The 26,283-nt window shown below is 38.2% G+C and overlaps 1 protein-coding gene across 6 annotated transcripts in view; it reads left to right on the forward strand.

The window, feature by feature from the left end:
- The first annotated feature begins 4,898 nt into the window (after positions 1 to 4,898).
- Positions 4,899 to 26,283, forward strand: part of NSRP1 (nuclear speckle splicing regulatory protein 1) — a 43,583-nt gene continuing 22,198 nt past the window's right edge. For 2 of the 6 annotated variants that reach the window (XM_043903274.1, XM_043903276.1), the window contains exons 1-2: positions 5,051 to 5,488; positions 6,189 to 6,285. Coding sequence is in view for 2 of the 6 variants with exons in the window: in XM_043903272.1 (XP_043759207.1) it covers positions 5,008 to 5,027; positions 6,189 to 6,285 (117 nt within the window). In the remaining 4 variants the exon portion in view is untranslated. Of the gene's footprint in view, positions 5,028 to 5,050; positions 5,489 to 6,188; positions 6,286 to 6,383; positions 6,470 to 20,708; positions 20,919 to 26,283 lie in introns of those variants that run through there. The other 4 variants (XM_043903277.1, XM_043903272.1, XM_043903273.1 and 1 more) reach the window with 4 other exon arrangements.

Here is a 26,283-nt window from a genome sequence, read left to right on the forward strand (position 1 = left end):
CCAATTTGTGAAACAGTCTAATATAAAAAGCACCCAAACCACTGACAAACCAAACTGGGAAATAACAATAGAGCAGTGGCTAGAAGGGTATGTACAACTTTAGTCAGCCTTCTGCCTCTGGGGATTCAACTAACCATGGATCTGTAGTTATCTAGTATGTATTTATTGAAAAAAAAAAATCCATGTGTGAGTAGAACCAAGAAGTTCAAACCTGCTGTTCTAGAGTCAACTGTAGTTGATTAGGGAAGAGTGGGCACAAAAGGAAGCAGAGAATGAAAGAGTAGGGATAAGTAATACGAGTGTCAAAAAGTTAAATCAAGATCCTTAAATTTGGGTGCTGAGGGTCCTACAGTTGTCTCACATCCAAGTCTAGTTGACTGTTCTGTGCTTGAAATCTTATCTCTGCAAGTCTAAGACAGAATAACAGAAGTATGGGAGTGATGATGCTGCCTTTTACTGGCTTACTCTGCTTCTCTCATTACAACTTCCCCCATTAAAGATCCCAAATACAGGTTCAAAATATTAGAAGACTTCTTCAAGTCTCTGATCCACTGTAGCAACTACCAGCCTTGCTGCAAACCAGGCCAAATAATTGAAGAACTCAAACTCTCTGCAACACTGAGAAATCAGCCCTCTAGCTTTCGGAAAACCTCACAAGTGCTTCATTACAACAGCCTGTAGGCAATAAGAGAATACAGAATCCAACATTCCAATTTAGAAGCTCAAATTATATAGGATATTGAGGCTATAATTTTGTGTAACTAATTCTCCACCCAGTCTCTTTAAGAAGCAGATAGCCCAGGCCTGGGGGGGGGGGGGGGCTTTATTATTTACCCTTTTCTGATTGTTTTTAAGGAAAGTAACACATGCTCATAGTTTAAGGAATCCTCTGTCATAAAAGGTCTGTCAAAACCAGAGCATTTCCCAGCTCCACCTTACCCCTATTTTCCTTGCTTCTGAGTCAACTATTTTTAATTCTTTTAGCTCAAGAGTTAATAAACAGGACAAGCTAAATCTAGCCAGTTGCCTGTCACGATACAGTTTTATCGGAAAAGTCGTGCCCAAATTGCCTGTGACTTCTTTCACACCCCTGGGCAGAGTTGAGTAGCTGCCAGAAACCTCTGACCCATAAAATCTAAAGATTTCCTATTTGACCTTTTGCACAAGAAGTTTGCCAACCTGTTTTGGCTGTAGTTTTGACATGCACCTCCATGTTACAAAATAACATGCCATGTGGCATGTTTTTTTTTTTTTCCCCTGAATTTGGCAGGATTTATTAACCTCCCAGAATGCAATAGAGATTTAGCTCCTTTCTCAGCGTGTGCATCCCCCCCCCCCCCCCCACACACTTCCTACTCCTTTGTTCTATCCAACTACCTTGTAATTTAGATCAGAATAGTTGCTTATTCAGTGTTTGCATTATCGTGATCATGTATGCTTATTTAGGACTTAGCCATGTAGTAACTTATAATTATTTTTTTCATGCTGACACATTTATTATATAAAGGGTTTGATAAAGTATACATGTAAACAACCAGAAAAAGATATATAGGTGAGGTTAGGAAGGGTATTTCTGTCCTCATCAAGTTGGGGTGCACCATCCTCATGGCAGTTGGATATTTTCACCAACCCAGAAGCTCTCAGAATTCCATATATTGGGTTTTCTTAATGGAGACTTCATTATATAGGCAAGACCAATCATTAATTTGGTTTAAAAGCCCTCTCCCCTTCCCTGAGGATACCGGTGAGAAAGAAAATTCCAAGCTTCTAATTATGGTGTGGTCTCTCTGGTGATAAGCTCCCATCCGATGCTATCCAGGGTTACCTCACTGAAACAAAAACCCTATCACCCAGAGAACCAGGGACTAGGGTCAAAGATCAAATATCAAAACAGAAGTTGCTCTTCGTGCTTTTATTATTCAGGGAATCACAAGGGTTTTAGGAGATCTGTACCAGGAATCAGGGGCAGAAAGCAATATATGTTTCTCTCTCTATTTTTTCTTTTTTCATTTTTATTTTTGGCTGCGCTGGGTCTTCATCACTGTCCATGGGCTTTCTCTAGTTGCATGGTGAGTGGGGACTACTTTCTAGTTACAGTGCATGGTTTTCTCATCACAGTGGCTTCTCTTGCTGTGGAGCAAGGCTCCAGGGCCCTGGGGCTGCAGCAGTTGCAGTGTGTGTGCTCAGTAGTTGTGGCGTTTGCTTAGCTGCCCCGTGGCATGTGGGATCTTCCCAGACCAGGGATTGAACCTGTGTACCCTACACTGACAGGTGGATTCTCAACCACTGGACCACCAGAGAAGTCCATGTATGTATATATATATATATCTCCTTTTATTACACTGTGCCCCAAGATTTCACATCTGGCTTCTGTCTGGCCTTACCCTAATCACTTTGGGGGGGGAAAAAAGACATTCAGCACATTCCTATATGCAAAGTTATATAATTCCTATAATAGTATGTTTCAGCATTAATTCATTTAAAAGAGGGATCTTAAATTGTGGTTTGTGGACTCCTGCAGGTCCCTAAAATACTTTTGGGATTTTCCAGGTCAAAACTATATTTCTAACAATGCTATGACATTATTTATTTGCCTTTTTCACTCTCACCCTCACAACAGTGTGCAAGAAAACCTTCCAGAGGCTTCTTGATGTGTGATGATGTCATTGTTCTGACAGTTAATAGAACATGTGTGGATTCTTTTAACTTTTTTCTTCTAGTTTTATTGAGATACAATTAATATACAGCCCTGTATAAGTTTATAGTGTATAGCATAATAATTTGACATATACATTATGATAAGATTACAGTAAATTTAGTGAACAGCCATCATCTCATAAATACAAAATAAAAACTATTTTTCCTTATGATGAGAACTCTTAGGATTTACTGTTAGCAACTTTCATATATAACATACAGCAAGTCAATTATATTAATCATGTTCTACATTACATCCAAATACTTATTTATCTGGAACTTTGTATCCTTTGACCATCTTTATCCAATTCGTCCTTCCACTACTCCACCCCTTCCTGCTTAAAAAAAAAAATTATACTACACAAAGATACAAAGATCTACACAAAGATACAAGACATGGTAAACACGTGGAATAACATATTTTTCTTATTTAAAAATATTTTCAAAGGGTAATTGTTTAAAGACAAATAATAATTTATTGTGCATTTATAACATTGTTACAAGTAAAACGCATGACAAAATACAGCACAAAGTTTCAGAGAGGGAAATTGGAAGTAAACTTTTTAAAGTTTCTGAGTGGTACATTGTTACTTGAAGATAGATTGTGATAAAGATGTATACTAGAAACCTTAAAGCAAAACCTTAGCAAAAAGAAAAAAAAAGCCAAGTATGGCCAATAAACCAACAAAGAAGTTGAATAAAAATCTTAAGCTAAGTCATAACAATTTATTGATTAATCCAAAGTCAAGGGGAAGGTGGCAGAGGGGGGGTACAAAGAACAGACAGGAAAAAGAAAAAACAAACTGCAACTACACTAATACTTGCGTTAATGAAAATGTTCTAAATACCAACTTAAAAGGAAAAAATTGCCATAATGGATAAAAAGCAACACCCAACAATATGCTAGCAACAAGAGTTCCACTTTATATTAAAAGTTATGTATTATATGAAAAGACACAAATTGATTAAAATAGGTTAAAACGATGGGAAAACATATACTATGCTAAAAACCAATGCTGGTATAAATACTAATATTAGATAAAGTAGATAAAAAGAAATAAAGAGGATCATTTCTTAATGGTATAGGGGTCAACATAAAAGGACACAATAACTCTAAATGTTTAAATGTGTAGTAGGGAAAGTTAGTCGCTCAGTCGCCTTCGACTCTTGGCTACCTCGAGGATGTAGCCCGCCAGGCTCCTCTGTCCATGGAATTCTCCAGGCAAGAATACTGGAGTGGGTAGCCATTCCCTTCTCCAAGGGATATTCCCCACCCAGGGGTTGAAACTGGGTCTCCAGCATTGCAGGCAGATTCTTTACCATTCGAGCCACCAGGGAAGCCCAAGTGTCTAATAACAAAACTTCAAAATGCAGTAGGTGAAACAAAACCTGACCTGAGTAAAAGGGGAAATAGACAAATCCACAACTACACTTGGAGGTTTAAACGTCCTGTCGGCAGTTCACAAGATCTCTTCGACTGCCGTACGTTTGGCATGGGCCGACAAAGAGTGGGTTCACACGTGAAATGGTAACTAAATTTTTCTTTAATATCATGTATGATTTTACTTTCTATACCCAGTGGCACTATATAGTATTGACATTCATCATTACTGTCCAATAGTAATATACTTAGCGTATGGATTTTCATCCTCTGTCAAGTTACCCTAAGCCAGGAATGGGTGCGTGCTCAGTCATGTCCGATCCTTTGCGATTCCCTGGACTGTAGCCCACCAGGCTGCTCTGTCCATGGAATTTTCCAAGCCAAGAATACTGGAGTGGGTTGCCATTTCCTCCTCCAGGGAATCTTTCCCATCCAGGATACTTACGCTGAACACCTCAGGGGTTAAAAAACCACAAAAAACACTCGACAGCCTAGGGTAGTGGTTTTCAAACTTGAGTATCAGGATTATCTGGTGGACTTGTTAAAAGTCAGATTTCTGGGCCCATCCCAGCGTTTCTGATTCCGTACGTACGGAACAGAGCCAGAAAATTTCCATTTCTAACAAATTGCCGGGGGATGCCAATTCCCGGGACCACACTCTTGGAACCACTGGCCTAAAATTTTGTTATCCCTTTCTCTTTTTTTGTTATTCCTTTCTTACCACTGATTTCGAGGCAATCCGTCGGTTTTCAAACAATTCCCAAAGCCAAGGACTCCATTTCCAGCAATGCGGAAGTAACCCAAAGTCAAACCCAGGAGCTAGGCGAGTTCTAGGCCAGCCAAAGCCCCGCGAGAATTCGCGTGATGACGCCAGCGTCTGCATCAGCGTTACGTCGGCGTCGGCCACGTTCAGCGGAGACGGGAGCAAGATGGCGATTCCGGGCAGGCAGTGAGTGATCCGGGAGTTAGGGTCAGACTGGGGAGTGAGATACTACGGCGATTGTGTCTTTGGCCGAGGAGTAGAAGTGCGCTGGAAGTGAAGGGGCTGTGTCGTCAGGGGTAGAGGCGGGGAAAGCGAGAAATCCCGAGGAACATATATTCCCATCCCCCCACACATTTTGCAGGATGGAAGCCCGAAGTTTGAGGGAGAAACTTGTGAGGAAATAAAGGAAGTTAGGCTGAGGGGCAGAGAGCGAGACTTTTCTATTTTCCAAAAGCTCGGTCTGAGGCCCCTCAGTCTTGCTTCCTACCCCGCGCTTGAGTTTCTCCCCGGTTGGATGCTTTCAGGGGAAATGAGAAGAGAGACAATTCCTGGCTTTAGAGGGCCTTGTTCTCCTTGGCAGCTCAAGTTCTGATTCCCGCCCTCCCTTCTCGGTTTAGGAATGTTGTGCTGAGAAGCCACAAAAAAGGGTAGGCACATAGGGAATTGGGGTATACGTTGCCGCAGAAGAGAAATGTTACATGTTTTTGGAAGCTTTACCTTAGATGTATAATCCTCAGTTGTGATGCGGCTTCCCGTTATATATGCATCTTAAAGGCCCAAACGTGAGAAACCAATTGAGTTGGGTTTGATGGGATGGTTCTTTCAGGTGCTCCAAGACAAAGCACGTGAGCTGTATAAAATGTAATGGGAATTTGCCCCATAACTACTTGGGTTTCTCAGTTAATGTAATCTTTAAAAAATTTTAATGGATGACATTAATCTTTATTTAATAACTTCTTTAAAATGATATATACCCAGTAAGGGCGGGGCGGGGGGAATGTTTTCTTGACTCTTGTTAGGTCACAAGGTAATTTAGAGTCTTTTTCTTTTTAGTGGACCTCAACTGAGCTTTCCACTGACATTTTTTTTTTTAACTTATCATTTCACTATCTACAACTTCCGAACTCTTCATTCACTTCTCTTCTTTAACGTAGAATAATAGTTTAAAAATCTTAGTGCATTTTGAAGCTTTTAGATCGTTGAAAATCAGAACCAGGGTTATGTGATCATAAGCTCTGTGACATGTTTTGACTTGGTAGCTTCCTCCAGAAGAGGTAGTGGATGTATTAGTGTTTTAACATTTAAATATAATGGTGTAATTTCTATTTCAAAACGAAAAATATGCAGGTATGGGCTTATTTTGCCAAAGAAAGCACAGCAGTTGCACCCTGTTTTGCAAAAACCTTCAGTGTTTGGGAATGATTCTGATGATGATGATGATGAGGTAAGGGAAACTTTTTCTACTGCATTGTTGGAAATGTTTTTGTTTTTAAATTGAACTTGTGAATTTGATATCTTTGCTTGCTTCAAATGTTTTGTTAGTACAGTGTATCTGTAGCATAATTTACAGAAGTATCAAAGGAATATTTAAAGAAGAAAGCTCCATTGGTGGTTTTTTCCCCCTTTTGGTAAGTGATACATGGATAATCCAAGAGATTTTCTTTCAACAGCTATGAATTTCAGCTATTTTTGAGCAGTTAGACAAAGTAATTTCACACAACTAATATTGATAGAACAGAATTGTTGGTGTAAAGATCCTAGGAAATAAGCTATTGAGATGTCACCAATTTCCTAGAAATTTTTATCAGCAAAATAGTTTCTTGTGAGACGACTTTTGTAGTTATTCAGTATTTGCTAAATGTAATTACTCAGTGTAGTTATGGTAGTATATAAAGTTAGCATTGATAATACTACAATAATAACATCTAATATGAACATTCTATGTTTTAGCAGCCAAAACAGTGTTTTTCTGTGAAGCCCACGGTTCTTAACAAGCATATCAAAATAAGTGCACCCTTCCAAATGTGTAAAATATGAAATTCATGGATTTTAAGTGTACAGGTTGATGACTTTTGACAAATACATATGCTTCAAAGTGAAAGTGTTAGTTGCTTAGTCACGTCCAGCTCTTTGCAACCTCATGGACTGTAGCCTACCAGCCTCCTCTGTCCATGGAATTCTCCAGACAAGATTACTGGAGTGAGTTGCCATTCTTTTCTCCAGGGAATCTTCCCGACTCAGGGATTGAACCCAGATTTCCTTTGTTGCAGGCGGATTCTTTACCATCTGAGCCACCAGTTAAGATGTAAAACATTTCGCTCTTCCCTGAAAGTTCTTTCATACCTCTTCGCAGTTAATTTACTTTCCCATATTCTGCCCCAGACAACTATTTCATTGTGGTTTTGATTTGCATTTTGATGATGGCCAATGATTTTGGCCATTTATGTATCATCTTTAGAGAAATGTCTGTTGGTATAATTTGCCTAGTTTTTTTTTTTTTTTCCTAGGTTTTAATTGGGTTATTTGTTATTTTGCTACAAGTTGTAAGATTCCTTTGTATGTTCTAGGTACAGATCACTTGGTGGTGGTGGTGGTTTAGTTGCTAAATCATGTCCGACCCTTGTGACCCCATGGACTGTAGCCTGCCAGGCCCCTCTGTCCATAGGATTCTCCAGGCAAGAATAAGTTATTAGATGTAATTTGTAAATATTTTCTCCCATTCTGTGGATTGTCCTTTCACTTTCTTGACAATGTCCTTTGAAGTACAAAAGTTCAATTTTGAGGAAGTCAGATATATTTTTTTCCTTCAGTTGTTACTGCTTTGGTGTCATTACCTAAGAAACCATTGCTTAATCCAAGGTCAAGGTTTGTGCATATGCTTTTGTCTAAGAATTGTGTAGTTTTAGTTCTTCAGATTACATCTGTGGTTCATTTTGAGATAAATTTTGTATTTGATATGAGATAGGGGGTTTCATTTCATTCTTTGCATGTGGAAGGATATCCACTTGTCTCAACACCATTTATTGAAGGCTCTTCCCCATTGAATTGACAGTACCCTTGTGGTTTGTTTTAATGTACGTTCAGTCAGTTCAGTCGCTCCGTGGTGTCTGATTCTTTGTGACCCCATGGACTGCAGCATGCCATGCTTCCCTGTCCATCACCAACTCCCAGAGCTTGCTCAATGTCATGTCTATTGAGTTGGTGACACCATCAAACCATCTCACCCTCTGTTGTCCTCTTTTCCTCCTGCTTTCACAATCTTTCCCAGCATCAGGGTCTTTTCCAGTGATTCAGTTCGTCACATCAGGTGGTCAAAGTATTGGAGCTCCAGCATCAGTCCTTCCAATGAATATTCAGGACTGATTTCCTTTAGGATTGATTGGCTTGATCTCCAAGGGACTCTCAAGAGTCTTCTCCAACACCACAGTTCAAAAGCGTTGATTCTTTGGTGCTCAGCTTTATAGTCCCAACTCTCACATCCACACATGACTACTAGAAAAACCATAGCTTTGAGTAGACAGACCTTTGTCGGCAAAGTAATGTCTCTGCTTTTTAATATGTTGTCTAGACATTTTTTTTTTTTAATTTTTAAAGTTCTCCTCTTTACTTTCATCAAGAGGCTCTTCAGTTCTTCTTCACTTTCTGTCATAAGGGTGGTGTCATCTGCATATCTGAGATTATTGATATTTCTCCCAGCAATCTTGATTTCAGCTTGTGCTTCATCCAGCCCAGCATTTCACATGATGTACTCTGCATGTAAGTTAAATAAGCAGTGTGACAATATACAGCCTTGACGTACTCCTTTCCCAATTTGGAAGCAGTCTACTGTTCCATGTCTGGTTCTAACTTGCTTCTTGACCTGCATACAGATTTCTCAGGAGGCAGGTAAGGTGGTCTGATATTCACACCTCTTTAAGAATTTTCCTCAGTTTGTTGTGATCCGCACAGTCAAAGGCTTTGGCGTAGTCAATAATGTAAAAAAAAAATTTAATGTACAAGTAATTTTTAAAATCACTGTGGACACAACAGAAAAATATGACATGCTTATCTTGAGGTTTCACATAAATTATCCTGGCATACCCATGTAATATAAAGAAGCATTGCTCTAATTTGAGAAGGATGGGTTTGTACAAGTTATCTAGAAAGTTGACTTGTATGATTACTGTTTCTTTTCCATTATGAGATGAGCCTAGTGGTAGCTGGACAGTGGGTACTGTATAGTAAGAAAAGAAAGGCCTAGAACCATTTTTCTCTTCTTTTCTGTCCCCCTTCCTTTTGCATAGAGGGACTTTAATGCAGAGAATTGGTTACGTGGGTGATTGAAGACTTGAGAAGCTACAAGAGATGGTGAAGCAACACAGAGTTTGTTGTTGTTTAGTCGCTAAGTTGTGGCTGACTCTTCTGCAACCCCCTGGACTGTAGCCCGCCAGGCTCCTCTGGCCATGAGATTTCCCAGGCAAGTGAGTTGCTGTTTCCTTCTACAAGGGATCTTTCCCCACCCAGGGATCGAATCTGTGTCTCCTGCATTGGCAGGTGGATTCTTGACCACTGAGCCACCTGGGAAGCCCAGCCCAAAGATTAGCAGTAGTAAAAAGCAAGAAGTTGATAAATGGAGAGATACAAGCAGGAGTTGGGTTCTGGAGGCCGGGGGCTAGGATTACTTGGTGGGAAGTGAACTTTTCTAAAAGGAGTTGAAGCCACAGGGAAGATTCAGTCTTAGAGAGAAAGGCAGGGAGAAATACTAGTCGTATCCCATTCTTCTACCCTCCAATATGCTATCTTGGTATCTCTTTGATAGAGCCCAGTCAGAAGCCTACTGATGGAGGAGCTGCAGTTTAGTTCTTAATGAGCAGAGAATATAAAACTGTTCCTTAGCATGATTTCTTTACCTATAGAAAATCAGTCTAGGGGAATTCTTTGGTGGTCCACTGGTTAGGACTTTTCTCTTTGACTGCTGAGGGCCCAGGTTCGACCCCTCTTCAGGGAACTAAGATCCCACAAGCCATGCCATGCAGCCAAAAAAATGTGTTGAATTCCAGTTTATCCTCACATATTATTCAAATGTTAGTAAGCTTTGAATATAAACTCTTTTTTAAAAATTTATTTCATTGACGTGTAGTTGATTGAGAATGTGTGAATTTCTGCTGTTCAGGCAGAGTGATTCAGTTTTACATATGTATCTATATACACATTCTTTTTCATATTCCATTATGGTTTATCATAGGCTATTGAATCTAGTTCTCTGTGCTATACAATAGGACCTTGTTGTTTATTTATTGTCTGTATAATAGTTTGCATCTGCTGATCCCAAACTCCCTGTCCATTTCTCCCCCACTTCTCCTCCCCCTTGGCAACCACAAGTCTGTTCTCTGTGTCCGTGAATCTAAAACTTTCTTCTTTAAAAATTAATCAGTTTAAGCAACAATAAGGTTATTCCTATTTTGGAAAAGACAGGGAAAGATATTTTATGGTTCCCCTCCTGAAGAGGGCATTTGATACACCTGATGAGCTTCCAAAGCAAATCCAACTATTCTTGATTTCATCAATTCCACAGAAGCAATTAAGAACCCAAATTTAAGATCAGACTTTTCTTTCAGTGGTCCAGCAGAGGGGGCCCTACCAAATGAAATCTGTTTTAATATGTTCTGGAATCCAAAGTTAGTTTAAAAATGGGAGAAAGTGGTAGTCTAGCACTTTAAATTATTACTTAAATAGTCCCTCTTTTTGAAGTTAGCAGAACTAAATAGACAGTTATCATTTTGTTCAAATGCAGAGGAGATGAAGAGTTTTTACCCCATATAAGTAGGTTTATGTATGTGTGCTCAGGTGCTCAGTCGCATCTGACTCTTTGTGACCCCATGAACTGTAGCCCACCAGGCTCCTCTTTCCATGGGATTTCCCAGGCAAGAATACTGGGGTTGGTTGGCTTTTCCTTCTCCAGGGGATCTTTCCGACTCAGGGATCGAACCCGAGTCTCTTGTGTCTCCGGCATTAGCAGGCAGGTTCTTTACCACTGGGCCACCTGGGAAGCCCCTATAGGTAAGGTTTATAGTGTACCCAAATGCTGTTATCTGGTCATAAGTCTTTGAGTAGTTTTGCTCTGGTGCTAATGTGTTTATTTTCTGTTTTTCCAATTCTTTATTCCAGTCCCATTGCTACCACCTTTATCACTTCTGTCATGAATTATTTTAATAGCTTTATAATTAGTTTCTTATCACCTCTCTCTCCTCACATTCATTTCAAATACTGTTGGTAGATTGAGCTGCCTAAAACAGTTCTAATCACTGTTACTTCCTTGCTTTTGAACCTGAATGTATTTAAAATCTAAACTTCTTGACACTGACAGCCTTCCCTGTGCTTTGGCTTCACAATGCTCATTAGCGTTTTCTCCTGTGTTTCTCCATGCAGAGTACACTGTCATGTTTGTATTTTTTTTACAACTCTACTTTTCTTCACACTGGAAGTGTTTCCATCCTATATTTCAAATTATAGCCATCTTTTAAAACCCAGTGCAAAAGCTGCCTTCTTCAAGATTTTCCCCACTGGAAACACACTTCGTTTTTTCTGACACTCTTTATCATTCTTAGAGCACTTAGCTTTTTATACCTTACATTGTAAGTTATTTGCATACAAGTTTTACACTGTGCAAGAGTATGAGCTCCAGGAGTTAAGATCTATCTGTGCTGACTTCAAAGAATGAGTAAAATTATTTACTCAGATGTTTTAGCTGTGTTGTAAAGAGCCGGATAGTAGACACTTTAGGTTTTACAAGCTAAGTGCTCAACTTTGCTTTCACAGTGTGAAAGTAGCCGTTAGATAACATGTAAATGAATGAGCTTGACTAATGTGTTCTAATAAAACTTTATTTACAAAGGGGGGGGATAGCTGAAATTTAGCTGTACTTGCTATCCACGATGTATACAATTATCCGAAGTACTTCTGACAACAAGTATTTCACAAGTGTTTTAAAGTGGTTAGTGACTAAAATAGATGTTGCATGACAAGTTAAAATATGAAACTTCCTTTTAGATATTTCTGTGGTAAATGCTTGCTCATTTCACAGAATATAATGAATTTTCCTTTTAGTCTTGGCAATTGAAATACTTATTTCTAGATAATGATATTCTCGTGAGATCCAGTTTTGCAATACAACTCAATGCCATGAAGAGATATGATTCATACCACCTGAGAATTGTTGCTGTTGGATAAAGATACAAAACTTCTGGATCTCTTTAAAACAATAACTAAAGTTTATTTAGTTTTTTTTTTAATATTTACCAAACATGTCAGATAAATGGTGGATGATAATAATTGCACTTTGAGTACTCAGAAACCAGGTAGTCCTTTTATAGGTTAAGCTTTCATTTTCATAAAATATAAAGCAGTTATAAAAACTATAAGAAAAACACCAAAACCCCCAGAGAAAACTGGAAAACACGTAAGGTATAGAAGAAATAGAAATATCTAATAAGCAATAAAAATACTTAATCTTAACTATATCTAAGAAGTGTAAATAAGAGCAGCAATAGGCTGCCTTTTAAAAACTAATATAATACTTTTGAAAATGATATGGCAAAATTTTGATGAAATGGGAAATTTGAAAATTCAGAATTTTGTTGATGTAAATCAGTGCCCCTTTCAGAAAACAATTTTGCAATTTGTATCAATCCTTTAAGGGTCAGGTATGTTTAACCCACTGTATCAATCAGAAGGTGGAAGCTGTGCCAGTATTTTCCTTTCTAAAATTCTCTCCTGAGGACATGGTCAGAAATTTGTATTAAAGCTTTATAGGTAAACAGAAGTCTTTATTTCAGAGTTGTTTATGATAGTAGAAACCTAGAACCAGTCCAACTTCCAACAGTGAAAGCATGGCTAAGTAAAGTGAGGTACAATGTCTGTACAAAATTGTTACAAATAAAATGAAAGGAAAAAAGAGTAAAGAAATCATTTCAGAATATTAATAGTAGTTGTCTTTGGTGGACTTACAAGTGATTTTTTTTATGCTTTTCTGTATTTTCCTGTTGAAAAATATTTTTTAAGAAAAATTTATGGTGGACTTTAAGAATTTCCTGTAAGATACTTAGCTTCCAAATCATATTAAAATATGAAAGGAAATAACACATTTAATCTGAGAAGGCATAATAAGAGAGAGTACTGGAACTATTTAAAAGCATGAAATAAGTAGAATATAAAATTGAATATATGTGGTTGTAGAAAACTATATGCATAGATAAGTAGAAAATAAGTGAAAATTGATCTGAGGGAATTTTTTAGTGATACTATGAGCTTTTTTCTTTTTTTCAAAATTGTGTTTATTCCATTGTTATAATTTTTGAGAACAGAAGGAAATCAGTGCTTTAAAAAAAAAAATGTGACTATGGTATGGTCTTCCTTGGTAGCTCAGATGGTAGAGAATCTGTCTGCAGTACAGGAGACCCAGGTTCGATCCCTGGGTCAGAAAGATCCCCAGAGAAGGGAACGGCAGCCCATTCCAATATTCTTGCCTGGAGAAGGCCATGGAGTTGCAAAGAGTCAGACATGACCAAACAACTAATGCTTTCACTTTCATAGTTATATATTCCCAAAGTTAGAAACATTTGCAATTTACTGGATTACATGACATGTTTTCATTGCTTTCACTACTTCCTTTTTTAAAAATTGTGTTGAAGTATAGTAGGCAGTCGAGAAACAGGCAGATTTGGCCTTGGAGTACAGAATGAAGCAGGGTAAAGGCTAATAAGAGTTTTATCAAGAGAACGCACTGATCATAGCAAACACCCTCTTCCAACAACACAAGAGAAGACTCTACACATGGACATCACCAGATGGTCAACACTAAAATCAGATTGATTATATTCTTTGCAGCTAAAGATGGAGAAGCTCTGTACAGTCAGCAAAAACAAGACCGGGAACTGACTGTGGCTCAGATCATGAACTCCTTATTGCCAAATTCAGACTTAAATTGAAGGACGTAGGGAAAACCACTAGACCATTCAGGCATGACCTAAATCAAATCCCTTATGACTATACAGTGGAAGTGAGAAATAGATTTAAGGGACTAGATCTGATAGACAGAGAGCCTGATGAACTATGGGCGGAGGTTTGTGACATTGTACAGGAGACAGGGATCAAGACCATCCCCATGGAAAAGAAATGCAAAAAAGCAAAGTGGTTGTCTGAGGAGGCCTTACAAATAGCTGTGAAAAGAAGGGAAGTGAAAAGCAAAGGAGAAAAGGAAAGATATACCCATTTGAATGCAGAGTTCCAAAGAACAGCAAGGAGAGATAAGAAAGCCTTCCTCAGAGATCAGTGCAAAGAAATAGAGGAAAACAATAGAATGGGAAAGACTAGAGATCTCTTCAAGAAAATTAGAGATACCAAGGGAGCATTTCATACAAAGATGGGTTCAATAAAGGACAGAAATGGTATGGACCTAACAGAAACAGAAGATATCAAGAAGAGGTGGCAAGAATACACAGAGGAACTGTACAGAAAAGATCTTCACAACCCAGATAATCACGATGGTGTGGTCACTCACCTAGAGCCAGACATCCTGGAATGTGAAGTCAGGTGGTCCTTAGAAAGCATCACTACGAACAAAGCTAGTGGAGGTGATGGAATTCCAGTTGAGCTATTTCAAATCCTGAAAGATGATGCTGTGAAAGTGCTGCACTCAATATGCCAGCAAATTTGGAAAACTCAGCAGTGGCCACAGCACTGGAAAAAGTCAGTTTTCATTCCAATCCCAAAGAAAGGCTATGCCAAAGAATGCTCAAACTACCGCACAACTGCACTCATCTCACACGCTAGTAAAGTAATGCTCAAAATTCTCCAAGCCAGACTTCAGCAATACGTGAACCGTGAACTACCAGATGTTCAAGCTGGTTTTAGAAAAGGCAGAGGAACCAGAGATCAAATTGCCAATATCCGCTGGATCATTGAAAAAGCAAGAGAGTTCCAGAAAAACATCTATTTCTGCTTTATTGACTAGGCCAAAGCCTTTGACTGTGTGGGTCACAATAAACTGGAAAATCCTGAAAGAGATGGGAATACCAGACCACCTGACCCCCCTCTTGAGAAACCTGTATGCAGGTCAGGAAGCAACAGTTAGAACTGGACATGGACCAGCAGACTGGTTCCAAATCAGGAAAGGAGTATGTCAAGGCTATATATTGTCATCCTGCTTATTTAACTTATATGCAGAGTACATCATGAGAAACGCTGGGCTGGAAGAAGCACAAGCTGGAATCAAGATTGCCAGGAGAAATATCAATAACCTCAGATATGCAGATGACACCACCCTTATGGCAAAAAGTGAAGGTGAACTAAAAAGCCTCTTGATGAAAGTGAAAGAGAGTGAAAAAGTTGGCTTAAAGCTCAGCATTCAGAACACTAAGATCATGGCATCTGGTCCCATCACTTTATGGGAAATAGATGGGGAGAGAGTGAAAACAGTGTCAGACTTTATTTTTTGGGGTTCCAAAATCACTGCAGATGGTGACTGCAGCCATGAAATTAAAAGATGCTTACTCCTTGGAAGGAAAGTTATGACCAACCTAGATAGCATATTAAAAAGCAGAGACATTACTTTGTCAACAGAGGTCCGTCTAGTCAAGGCTATGGTTTTTCCAATGGTCATGTATGGATGTGAGAGTTGGACTGTGAAGAAACCTGAGCGCCGAAAAATTGATGCTTTTGAACTGTGGTATTGGAGAAGACTCTTGAGAGTCCCTTGGACTGCAAGGAAATCCAACCAGTCCATCCTAAAGGAGATCAGTCCTGGGTGTTCATTGGAAGGATTGATGCTGAAGTTGAAACTCCAGTACTTTGGCCACCTCACGCGAAGAGTTGACTCATTGGAAAAGACCCTGATGCTGGGAGGGATTGGGGGCAGGAGGAGAAGGGGATGACACAGGATGAGATGGCTGGATGGATGGACATGGGTTTGAGTAAACTCCAGGAGTTTGTGATGGACAGGGAGGCCTGGCATGCTGCGATTCATGGGGTCGCAAAGAGTTGGACACGACTGAGCAACTGAACTGAACTGATAGTTGATTTACAATGCTGTGTTAACTGCTTCTGTCCAACAGAGTGGCTCAATTACACACACACACACACACACACACACACACGTATATTCTTTTTCATATTCTTTTCCGTTATGCTTTGTCACAGGATACTGTGCTATATACATTGTTGTTTATCCACTCTATATATGTTTGTCTCTACTAATTCCAAACTCCCATTCTTTTCCTCCCCTACTCCCTCTAGGCAACCACTTTTTATATCTGTGAGTCTGTTTTTGTGTTGTAGATATGTTGATTTGTATTGTATTTTAGATTCCACATATAAGTGATGTTATGTGGTATTTGGCTTTCTGACTTTGCCTAGTGTGATAAGCTCTAGGTCCATTCACGTTGCTGCAAATGGCATTATTTCATTTTCTTCCATGGGTGAGTAGTATTTCTCTGTGTGTGTGTGTGGTGTGGTGTGTGTGTGTGTATTCCACATCTTCCATGGGTGAGTAATATTCCAGTGTGTGTGTGCCACATCTTTATCCATTCATCATTTTCTTCCATGGGTGAGTAGTATTCCTGTGTGTGTGTGTGCGCATGTGTGTGTATTCCACATCTTCTTTATCCATTCATCTATTGGTGAACATTGTGGTTGTTTCCATGTCTTGCCTATTGTAAATAGTGCTGCTATGAACATAGAGGTGCTTGTATCTTTTTGAATTATTATTTTGTCTGAGTATGTGCAAAGAGGTGGGATTGCTGGATCATACGGCAACTCTTTTAGTTTTTTGAAGAATCTCCATACTGTTTTCCCACCAACAGTATGAGAAGGGTTTCCTTTTCCTTCTACAACATTTGCTACTTATAGACTTTTTAATGATGGGCATTCTGGTTGGTGTGAGGTGGTACCTCGTTGTAGTTCTGATTTGCATTTCTCTAATATTTAGCACTGTTGAGTGTCTTTCTATGTGCCTACCAGTCATCTGAGTGTCCTCTTTGGGGAAATGTCTGAATAGATGTGGAATATATATATACATTCTGAAGTCTGGGAGAGTTATGCCTATTTGTCTTTCAACACTTTAATTTCAATATTTTAAAAGCACTTTCTTGAATAAGTAGTCTTCACAGGTCTGTTTTTCTTAATGAAAAATGAATTTATTTTAGTTGGAAGCCTGTTTGGCTTGCTGATGGTAAAAAATGTTGGAAGTTTATTCTCTGAACATTATAATTGCATTTTTCACTGTTTATCAATCTTGAAATTTCCTATTTCTCTGGAGGTAGTCTAGTATAGTTCAAATAAAATGAGTTATATAGACATGACAAAGCATATTATTTGTGAAAATGGCAGGAAATTGGAGTTATTTTAATGATGGCTAAGAATTTTTTTCACTTTTATCATTTGCTACTAAACTGAATTCTGAGAAATTCATGATACTGAGTATATTAATATGTAATAACAGTATAAGCAAAGATTTTAAGTAATGTGTCATTTTGCCAAGAATTCATTTTTTAACCTGTTATCCATGAGTGAAATAGAAACATAAGGAAATGCAAGAAGAGAGCAAAGGGCAGCTTTAAATGATATAATTTTGTTAGGAGTGGGAGCCACAGCAAGAGAACTCTATTCTCCTTATTTTATCCTCCAGTAAGATAAGAGCGTTACAGAAGTGGCTAAGCTAATCCAGGTTAAGAAGATGAGTGAAGTAAAGGAGTTTTTGTTCTTTTCTAGGAAAGAAATGGAGTATTAATTATGAATCCTCTTAGATCTAAAGTTATTTTGTGAATCTCTGGTTAAATCTATGAGTTTTTTGCCAAATTATGTTGACACATGGCTGAGGGTTTTGTTTTATTTCTATCTTCTTTGGTTTGAAATATAATTCAGAAGCACTGTTGTATTTTTCAACTCCTGAGGTTGGTTTGATTTGTTTCTTTGCTTTAAAGTAATTTTTTTTTTAATTGGTATTCTCTATTTGGTGAGACATTCTGGCCTGGAGAATTCCATGGACTGCATAGTCCATTGGGTCACAAAGAGCTGGACGCAACTGAGCGACTTTCATTTTCACTTCTTCACACGTTAGTTCTTTAGACATAGTTTCCTTTAGTTCATTGAAGGCTTTATTCTGTGTGTGAATCGTACTCTCTTGTTTATGTGTCTGTCTCATAATTTTGGGTTGAAAATTGAAAATTTAGAATAATAGAAAATGGCAGCTCTGCAATCAAAGCTGCCCCTGTTCCCAAGGTTTGTTGTTTGTTTGTTGATTTTTTGGCTGTTTTTGTTTTTTGTGTAGTGATTGTCTAGACTAATTCCTTGAGTCTGTGTTTGTTGTATGTGGCCACCAAAGTCTGCTTGGTTACGTTAGTGGTCAACTAATGACTTGACAGACTTCCTTAAATACCTATAACTAATAGGTCTCCAGTCTGCCTTCAGTACACAACCAGGCATTTTACAACTCTGCCTTAGCCTTCGCTTTTGCTTGTACAGAGCCTCATGTCAGTCCTCAAAATCAGTCTTGAGAGTGTAGGACCTTCTCAGGTCTTTCCTGATCATGCACAAAGGTCTGTGTATGCATGTGGTCTTCATGATCCCCAGAAACATTTTGGAGATTTCAAAGTCCCAGTGGACTTTCTGTTCTGCTTTAAGCTTTTTGCTTAACCATAACACATTGTTTTCCGCGACTATTAAAACTGTTACCCACTGCCTCAGGCTACCCTGATATTCAACAGTTGTCTTTCATTGTTTTTGACAGATAACCTCTAGGGAAAAGGCCGTTTTATAACAGCAACTCTTGTCAAGTCAAATAAAAACAGCCTTTGAGTGGCATCTTCAGGGACCATCAGACAGTTCCAATAACTCTCTTGGATAGGGTTTTGAAAGAACCTCATTTGCCCTCTGTAGTGGCTGCCAGACTGCTGATTTTTCTACTATGATTGTGGTCTCTTGTTTTTAGGCTACCATGGTACTAGGGAGGGGGTGATGGAAATAGGATAAGTTAAAACACCATGGAGTTCTTACCAAGATTCAGCTGTTCTTGGATAAATGCTCCCTGGACTGCTGTTAAGCTGTTGGTTAATTTCCAGAGTTCTAAAAAAGCTGATTCTAACTTTTTTTGGCCAGTGTTTTTATGCTGTTTTGGAGAAGAGAATGTTTGTTAGGTCTATACTGTGTCATTTTCAGTGACATTCCAGGTTGTCTTTTAAGCTTCTCTGATACATTTTTTGCACGCTTTAGACACAGTCATCTTACTTGTTTTAAAATCACTATTCACTTCCCATTGCTCTTAGAGACCAAAATTTTCATTTTTGACCTACAAAGTCATGCATTGTCTTGCATTCTCTTTTCTTCAGTTGTTCTTCACTCTATTGCTCTTTCCTTACTTAAAGTTGCCTTCAGTCATTTAAGTAGATTTTTGTGTCACCTTCCGTTTTATAGCAGGCTTCCCAGATGGCTCAGATGGTAAAGTATCTGCCTGCAATGTCGGAGACTTGGGTTCGATCCCTGGGTTGGGAAGGTCCCCTGGAGAAGGTAATGGCAACTCCAGCATTCTTGTGTGGAGAATCCCATGGGCAGAGGAACCTGGTGGGCTACATAGTCCATGGGATCACAGAGTCAAACACGACTAACACCACAGTTTCATAATAAAAAAACCTATAGGAATTTTGATTGGAATTGCATTGAATATAGTTTAGTTTAGAAGAAAATTGCTATTTTAGTATTTTACTGTTGTCATATATGAAAATGGCATATTTCTTTATTCAGGTGTTCTATATATCCTTTAGTACAATTTTATCATTTTTTTCCGTAAAGATGACATCCATCTTTTGTTAGATTTATTTGTAGGTACCTTATAGCCCTGTTATTGTATAAGGAAACTTTTTCTAATTTATTAATTATAAAAGCTTCTGTTTTTTGTTATTGTTGATTTAATTTTAGTAAATATAGTTCTAATAGTTTGCCTCATGGTTCTTTCATATTTCCTTTGTAGACAATCGTATTGTCTATAAACAAGGATAATTTTGTCTCTTTTTAGTTCTTTTACCTCGTATTTCTTGTTTCACTATGTGATTATGAGTGTTTTATTATATTGCCTGAAAACTACAATATAGAGATAAATAGAAGCAATGATAGAAACTTTGTTACATTCCTGACTTAAGTGGAAATTGCTTATGAAATTTCTCAAATGTGATTTTTGCTTTAAGTTTTGGATACTATTTCTAGTTGACTAATAATTTTTATCCTAAGAGTATTAAACTTTAACTTTTTAGCATCAATATGAATTTATAATGTTTTAAAGTTAAATCATTTCTTGTATTCCTGTATTTTGAAATTCCTTGGTTTTTTAATTTAATTTGATTCAGTGCACTCTACTAGTTCTTTTACCAGTGACCTCCATTTCTGAGGTCTTTTGCTTAATTTCCTTATGGAGTAGTTTTTTAACATGTTCTCATGGGGCATTATTTCCTAAATTCTTAATTGTTAAGGAATGATTGTCTGTTGTTTTTGTCACCTAAATAATCTGAATGGGTGTACTATCTCTCGAATAACAATTTATTTCAAAACTTTGTAGACTTTAGTCATTTTCGCTGGGACTGAATGTTTTTATTAGAAAGTACAGTACTGTAGTTATTTTATCCCACTTCCAGTGAATTACTTTCTTATTGGCTTGGAGAGCTGGTGACTATTTTCTTTATATCCTTTAAGTTCTGTGTGTTTTGGTACAAATAATTTTGAATTACTTTCCCTGGAATACATTGTTACTTTTTACCTGAAATATTTAGCTGTTTCTTTTCATAGAACTTTATTTTCATCACGTCAGTACTTTTTCTGATCCATTTCCTTTTTATCTCTTTGAAGGATCATCTCTGTTTTCCATATCATCATGCATTCATTAGTTCATTCAAATATTTAGTGATTCCTGCTCTGTCCCAATGAAACACAGCAAAGCCACTGACCTTTTGGAGTTTACATTCTACTGGGAAGAGAAGAGTTGATAAATGGTTAACAGATTAGTAAATTATTTGTTAGTTGTAGAAGATAATGAGGACCAAGAGAAAGTGTAGTCAGGTAAGATGAGAGAGTTAAATAGATATTAAAGAGAGTTAAACAAATATCAATCTTTGTCTTTTTTGCATCACGTATTTCAGTTACCTCTTTTCTGTCTTGTTTCTGATTTAATTGTTAGTTTTATTGGTTGTTAATGGTGTGTTTTAGTCTTCATATTTTTCCTTATTTCTTCAGTCTCCATTTGCATCTTTTTTCCCTGTATGTGATCATTAACTTCTTTAATTAATGGTCTTATTTTGAAAGAGTTTGGTTGGGAAAAGCAAGAAGGAAATGGAAATGATAGAAGGAATAATGGTAGAGTTGGTGGAAATTTCCTTTTTGTTGTTGTCTTAAATGGAGATGATTTGTGCATATTTAAAAGGGAAGAAGCTAAAGGAAAAGGGAGATTTTATGCTAAAGAATCTAAGGTGTCAAGAAGTTAAGTAAATTGACCTGTGTCACACACAGAGTGCATAGGTAATAGAGCTGGATTTTGATCTCAGAAGATCTGCCTGATGTGAAATGCCGGGCTGGATGAAGCACAAGCTGGAATCAAAATTGCCAGGAGAAACATCAGTAACCTTAGATACGCAGATGACACTACCCTTATGGCAGAAAGCAAAGAACAACTGAAGAGCCTTTTGATGGAAGTGAAAGAGGAAAGTGAAAAAGTTGGCTTAAAACTCAACATTCTGCCTGGAAAAGTCCATGGACAGAGGAGCCTGCAGGCTGCAGTCCATGGGGTTACATGACTGAGCATGTGTGCAAGAGGGTGGAGGGAGATGGGTTGGTAGCAATAAAGTGGTAGAACTGAAAAGAAAAAAAAAACTCAACATTCAGAAAACTAAGATCATGGCATCCGGTTCCAACACTTCATGGCAAATAGTTGGGGAAACAATGGAAACAGTGAGAGACTTTGTTTTTTGAGGCTTCAAAATCACTGCAGGTGGTGAGTGCAGCCATGAAATTAAAAGACACGTGCTTCTTGGAAGAAAATCTATGACCAACCATGACAGCATATTAAACCCAGAGGCATTACTTGGCTGACAAAGGTTCGTCTAGTCAAAGCTATGGTTTTTCTAGAAGTCATGTGTAGATGTGAGAGTTGGGACTATAAAGCTGAGCACCAAAGAATCAATGCTTTTGAACTGTGGTGTTGGAGAAGACTCTTGAGAGTCCCTTGGACAGCAAGGAGATCAAGCCAATCAATCCTAAAGGAAATCAGTCCTGAATATTCATTGGAAGGACTGATGCTGAAGCTCCAATACTTTGGCCGTCTGATGGGAAGAACTGACTCATTGGAAAAGACCCTGATGCTGGTAAAGATTGAAGGCAGGAGGAGAAGGAGACAACAGTGGATGAGATGGTTGGATGGCATCACCGTCATGATGGACATGAGTTTGAGCAAGCTCTGGAAGTTGGTGATGGACAGGGAAGAATGGCATGCTGCAGTCTGTGGGGTCACAAAGAGTCAGACACAACTGAGTGACTGAACTAAAGTGATCTGCCTTATCCAAAGTCTGTGCTTTTAAACATGATGATTACTCCTTCTGAGAGGCAGTTTGTTTGTAATGGAATTTTAAAAGTTTGAGAGAAGCAATGGAAAAGGGGTTAGTTGGGAAACTGGCAGAGCTCAGAGACTTCAAGAGACAATTTGTTTACTGGTTGGAACAGGAACACAAGTAGCTTACCGTTGAGTAGCAGTTTTTATCATGTGAAATTATACAGCTTTGGTTTCTAGTGGTTTAGGAATATTTTGGGGAGATGAGTCTATTATTCAATAAGATGGGTGTCCATTTGTCCAATTTTTTTGAACAGTCTTATTCCAAGGGTTTTCAACACTTCAAGAGGTGCATTAAGAAACTTATAAAGTGACTTTTATAACTTTTACTTATCACAGTTATTGAGTGTATTATTCACACCAAGTTTTGATGTGGCCCAGGGATTGTAAGTATTCTGTATTGTGTTACCCCCATCCATATAGATGAAATCCCTCTGAAGATGTATACAGATGAAAAACTATAATTTTGTGAGCCTTGGACTTGTTCTTTTTACACATAAACACAAAATGTGTTTTGTGCATTCTGTTTTTATTAATAGTTTTTAATAGAATGAAAATTTCAATAGTTTTTAAAAAGTATTATTTATATGTGGCAAAATGTAGACTAAAATTCTCCTACTCTTTTTTTGTAATTTTATTTATTTATTTATTTTTGGCTGTGCTGGGTCTGCTTTGTGTGGGGTTTCTTCTAGTTGCAAGGAAGCAGGGTCTACTCTGGGAGTAGGGTCTCTTCTGTGTTGCTGTGCAAGGGCTTCTCTTTGCACTGACTTGCTTCTCTTGTTGCATAGCACAGACTCTAGGCACATTAGTTGCAGCACATGGGCTCCGTAGTTGCAGCTCACAGGCTCTCTAGAGTGTGGGCTCAGTAGTTGTGGCACATGGGCTTAGTTTGCCACAGCATGCGAGGTCTTCCTGGACCAGGGATAGAACCCATGTCGTCTGTATTGGCACATGGATTCCTATCTGCTGCGCCACCAGGGAAGTCCTTCCTCTACTTTAAACTATCTGGTAGAGTGAAGATTGTATCCTTGTCTGTTTAGAACTTTACCGAGAGTCTATCATTTGAGAAAATCATGTCCCTGTCCACAGTGTCACTTGTGGTATTTGAGTCACCAGTTCAAGTTAGCATTTGTATCTGTAGCATTAATAGTGATTACATTGATTCTACCTGGTACAAGCATTTGACAAATTACTGTTTCTAATGTGGTTACACATTTACATATTATTATTTTATAAATTAATTTCTCTTTATTCTTTATAGTTCTGTAAGGATGTATGTGTGTATGTATCCAAAATTGAGTCAGAAAGAAGTGTGTGTGTGTGTGTAGCTTTTAAAAATTGTGTGTAGAGTTTAGGTTATTCATTTTCAGTATGGTTAAGGGCATTTGTTTCCCTGGCGGCTCAGACTGTAAAGAATCCACCTGCAATTCAGGAGACGTGGGTTTAATCCCTGGGTCAGGAAGCTCCCCTGGAGAAGGGCATGGCTACCCACTCCAGTATTCTTGCCTGGAGAATTCATGGACAGAGGAGCCTGGCAAACTACAGTCCATGGGGTTGCAAAGTGTTGGACAGGACTGAGCGACTAAAACACACAAGGGACATTTACAAATACTTACTATAAAAGGAGGGTTTGAGTATGATACGATGAGAACTACCATTATGTGCTATCCTCTCTAACACATAATGATGTGTTTATTATGTATTAAATTCCTATAAATTTGTGGGTCTGTATCCCTGACTATTCTGTTCCATTTTATTTCTTTCTCTAATCCTGCTTCAATGCCTTTTTATTTCAGTTGCTCTAGCATTATAATCTGTTTTGATTATATATAATCAAAATGTATACTGGCGTGGATTGATATATATATATTTGATTAAATATAGTAGGACAAAGAATAAGAAAACTAATATTTATTGAGAGCTTGCTGTATATTTAGTGCTCTGTTTTATATGAATTAGCTCATGTGATCACAATAACACTACATATTACCATATTTTATCAAGTGTAAGATACTTTGATGCTTTCTTGATTTTATCAGAAAGTGTCAATGAAAAATTTTCATATAGTACATTATTGCTTCCTGGGAAACAGCTGTTCTTTCAAGAAGTCACCAATTTCTGAGAGGTTAAAGTGTGAAAAAATTTGTTTTTAGAATCAGTGAAATAGGTTTTCATTATCTTCACAGTGGAAGAAACAAGCAGAGTTTGCCTAAAATAGAAGATAACATAGTTAATTGGCTTCATAGCTCATATGTTTGAGATTAAGTTTATTGTTACATTTATTAATTTTCTAAGCATTTTTGTTGATATATAACAATAATTATTTTTGCTCTAGGTTCATGGTAAATACCTTTTTTTCAGGGAGTTGCCCTTTGCTGTAGATTTATCATCCCCACGTCATGTTTACAATTATTGGGTAGCCCTCTCTAATGGGGTCCATTTCTATAGAGGGGCATCAGATGCCCCTCCCTGAGGGAGAGTATACTTCCTGACCCTTGGCTTGTTAATGAGACCTGTTTTGACCAGTGTGGAATGTGAATTGAAGTGATAAGCTCTATCTGAGCAAAAGCTTTTGCGAGTCATCTGATTCAGTCATTCCTTTTTTTCCTGTCTGCCATAGGAACAGCATGTTGCAGACAGGGACTGCACTTTCAGTCTCAGTCCTATAGCCATTCATAGTGGACAATGTAATATGAGCAAGAAATAAACCTTTGTGTTGTAAGCCATGAGATCTTCATGTTGTTTGTTGATGCAGAATAAATTAGTGAAAGTTGGTCAGTAACTCTGAATTGCTAGAAATTTTACTAGGCATTTGAATTGAATTTTGTCATGTTTTTTCAGTATCTGTTACTGTTATGATTATAGTGATAGATTTTTCTAGAGTGAATCCACTGTTTAAATACTGGAGAAATCCTGCTTGATCTTAGTATACTATTACTTTATATGTGCATCTGGACTTCATTTCCCCCTCCCCCCCTTTTTTTTTAAATTGTGGTAAAGTATACATAGGGCTTCCCTGGTGGCTCAGTGGTAAAGAATCTGCCTGCAATTTAGGAGCCACAGGAGACGTGGGTTTGACCCCTAAGTTGGGGAGATGCGTGGAGGAAAAATAGCAGCCCAGTCCAGTATTCTTGCCAGGACGATCCCATGAACAGAGGAGCCTGAAAGGACTATAGTCCTTGAGGTCACAAAGAGTCAGACATGACTGAGCATGCCGCCAAATATACATAACATAAAATTTACCATTTAGTTATTTTTTTAAGTGGGGCATTAAATGCATTCCTGTGCAACTATCACCACTCTTCATCTTCAGAACTTCTTCATTTTTCCAAGCTGAAACTGTACCCATTAAGTAACAACTCCCCTTTTCCTCTTCTCCCTAGCTCTTGGGAACCACCATTCCACCATTTATGAACTTGACTACTTTTCTTATCTCATATAAGTGGAATCATATAGTATTTGTCTTTTTGTGACCGACTTCACTTTGCATGGGCTTCCCTGATAGCTCAGTTGGTAAAGAATCTGCCTGCAATGCAGGAGACCCCAGTTTGGTTCCTGGGTCAGGAAGATCCCCGAAGAAGGGATAGGCTACCCACTCCAGTATTCTTGGGCTTCCTTTGTAGCTGAACTGGTAAAGAATCTGCCTGCAATGTGGGAGACCTGGGTCCTTTCCCTAAGTTGGGAAGATCCCCTGGAGAAGGGAATGGCTACCCACTTCAGTATTCTGGCCTGGAGAATTCCATGGACTTTATGACCCATGGGATTGCAAAGAGTCGGACATGACTGAGCGTCTTGCACTTCACTTTTCACTTAGCGTAATGTCCT

Source organism: Cervus elaphus, chromosome 5 (genome assembly GCF_910594005.1).
Source record: "Cervus elaphus chromosome 5, mCerEla1.1, whole genome shotgun sequence".
Taxonomy (NCBI): domain Eukaryota; kingdom Metazoa; phylum Chordata; class Mammalia; order Artiodactyla; family Cervidae; genus Cervus; species Cervus elaphus.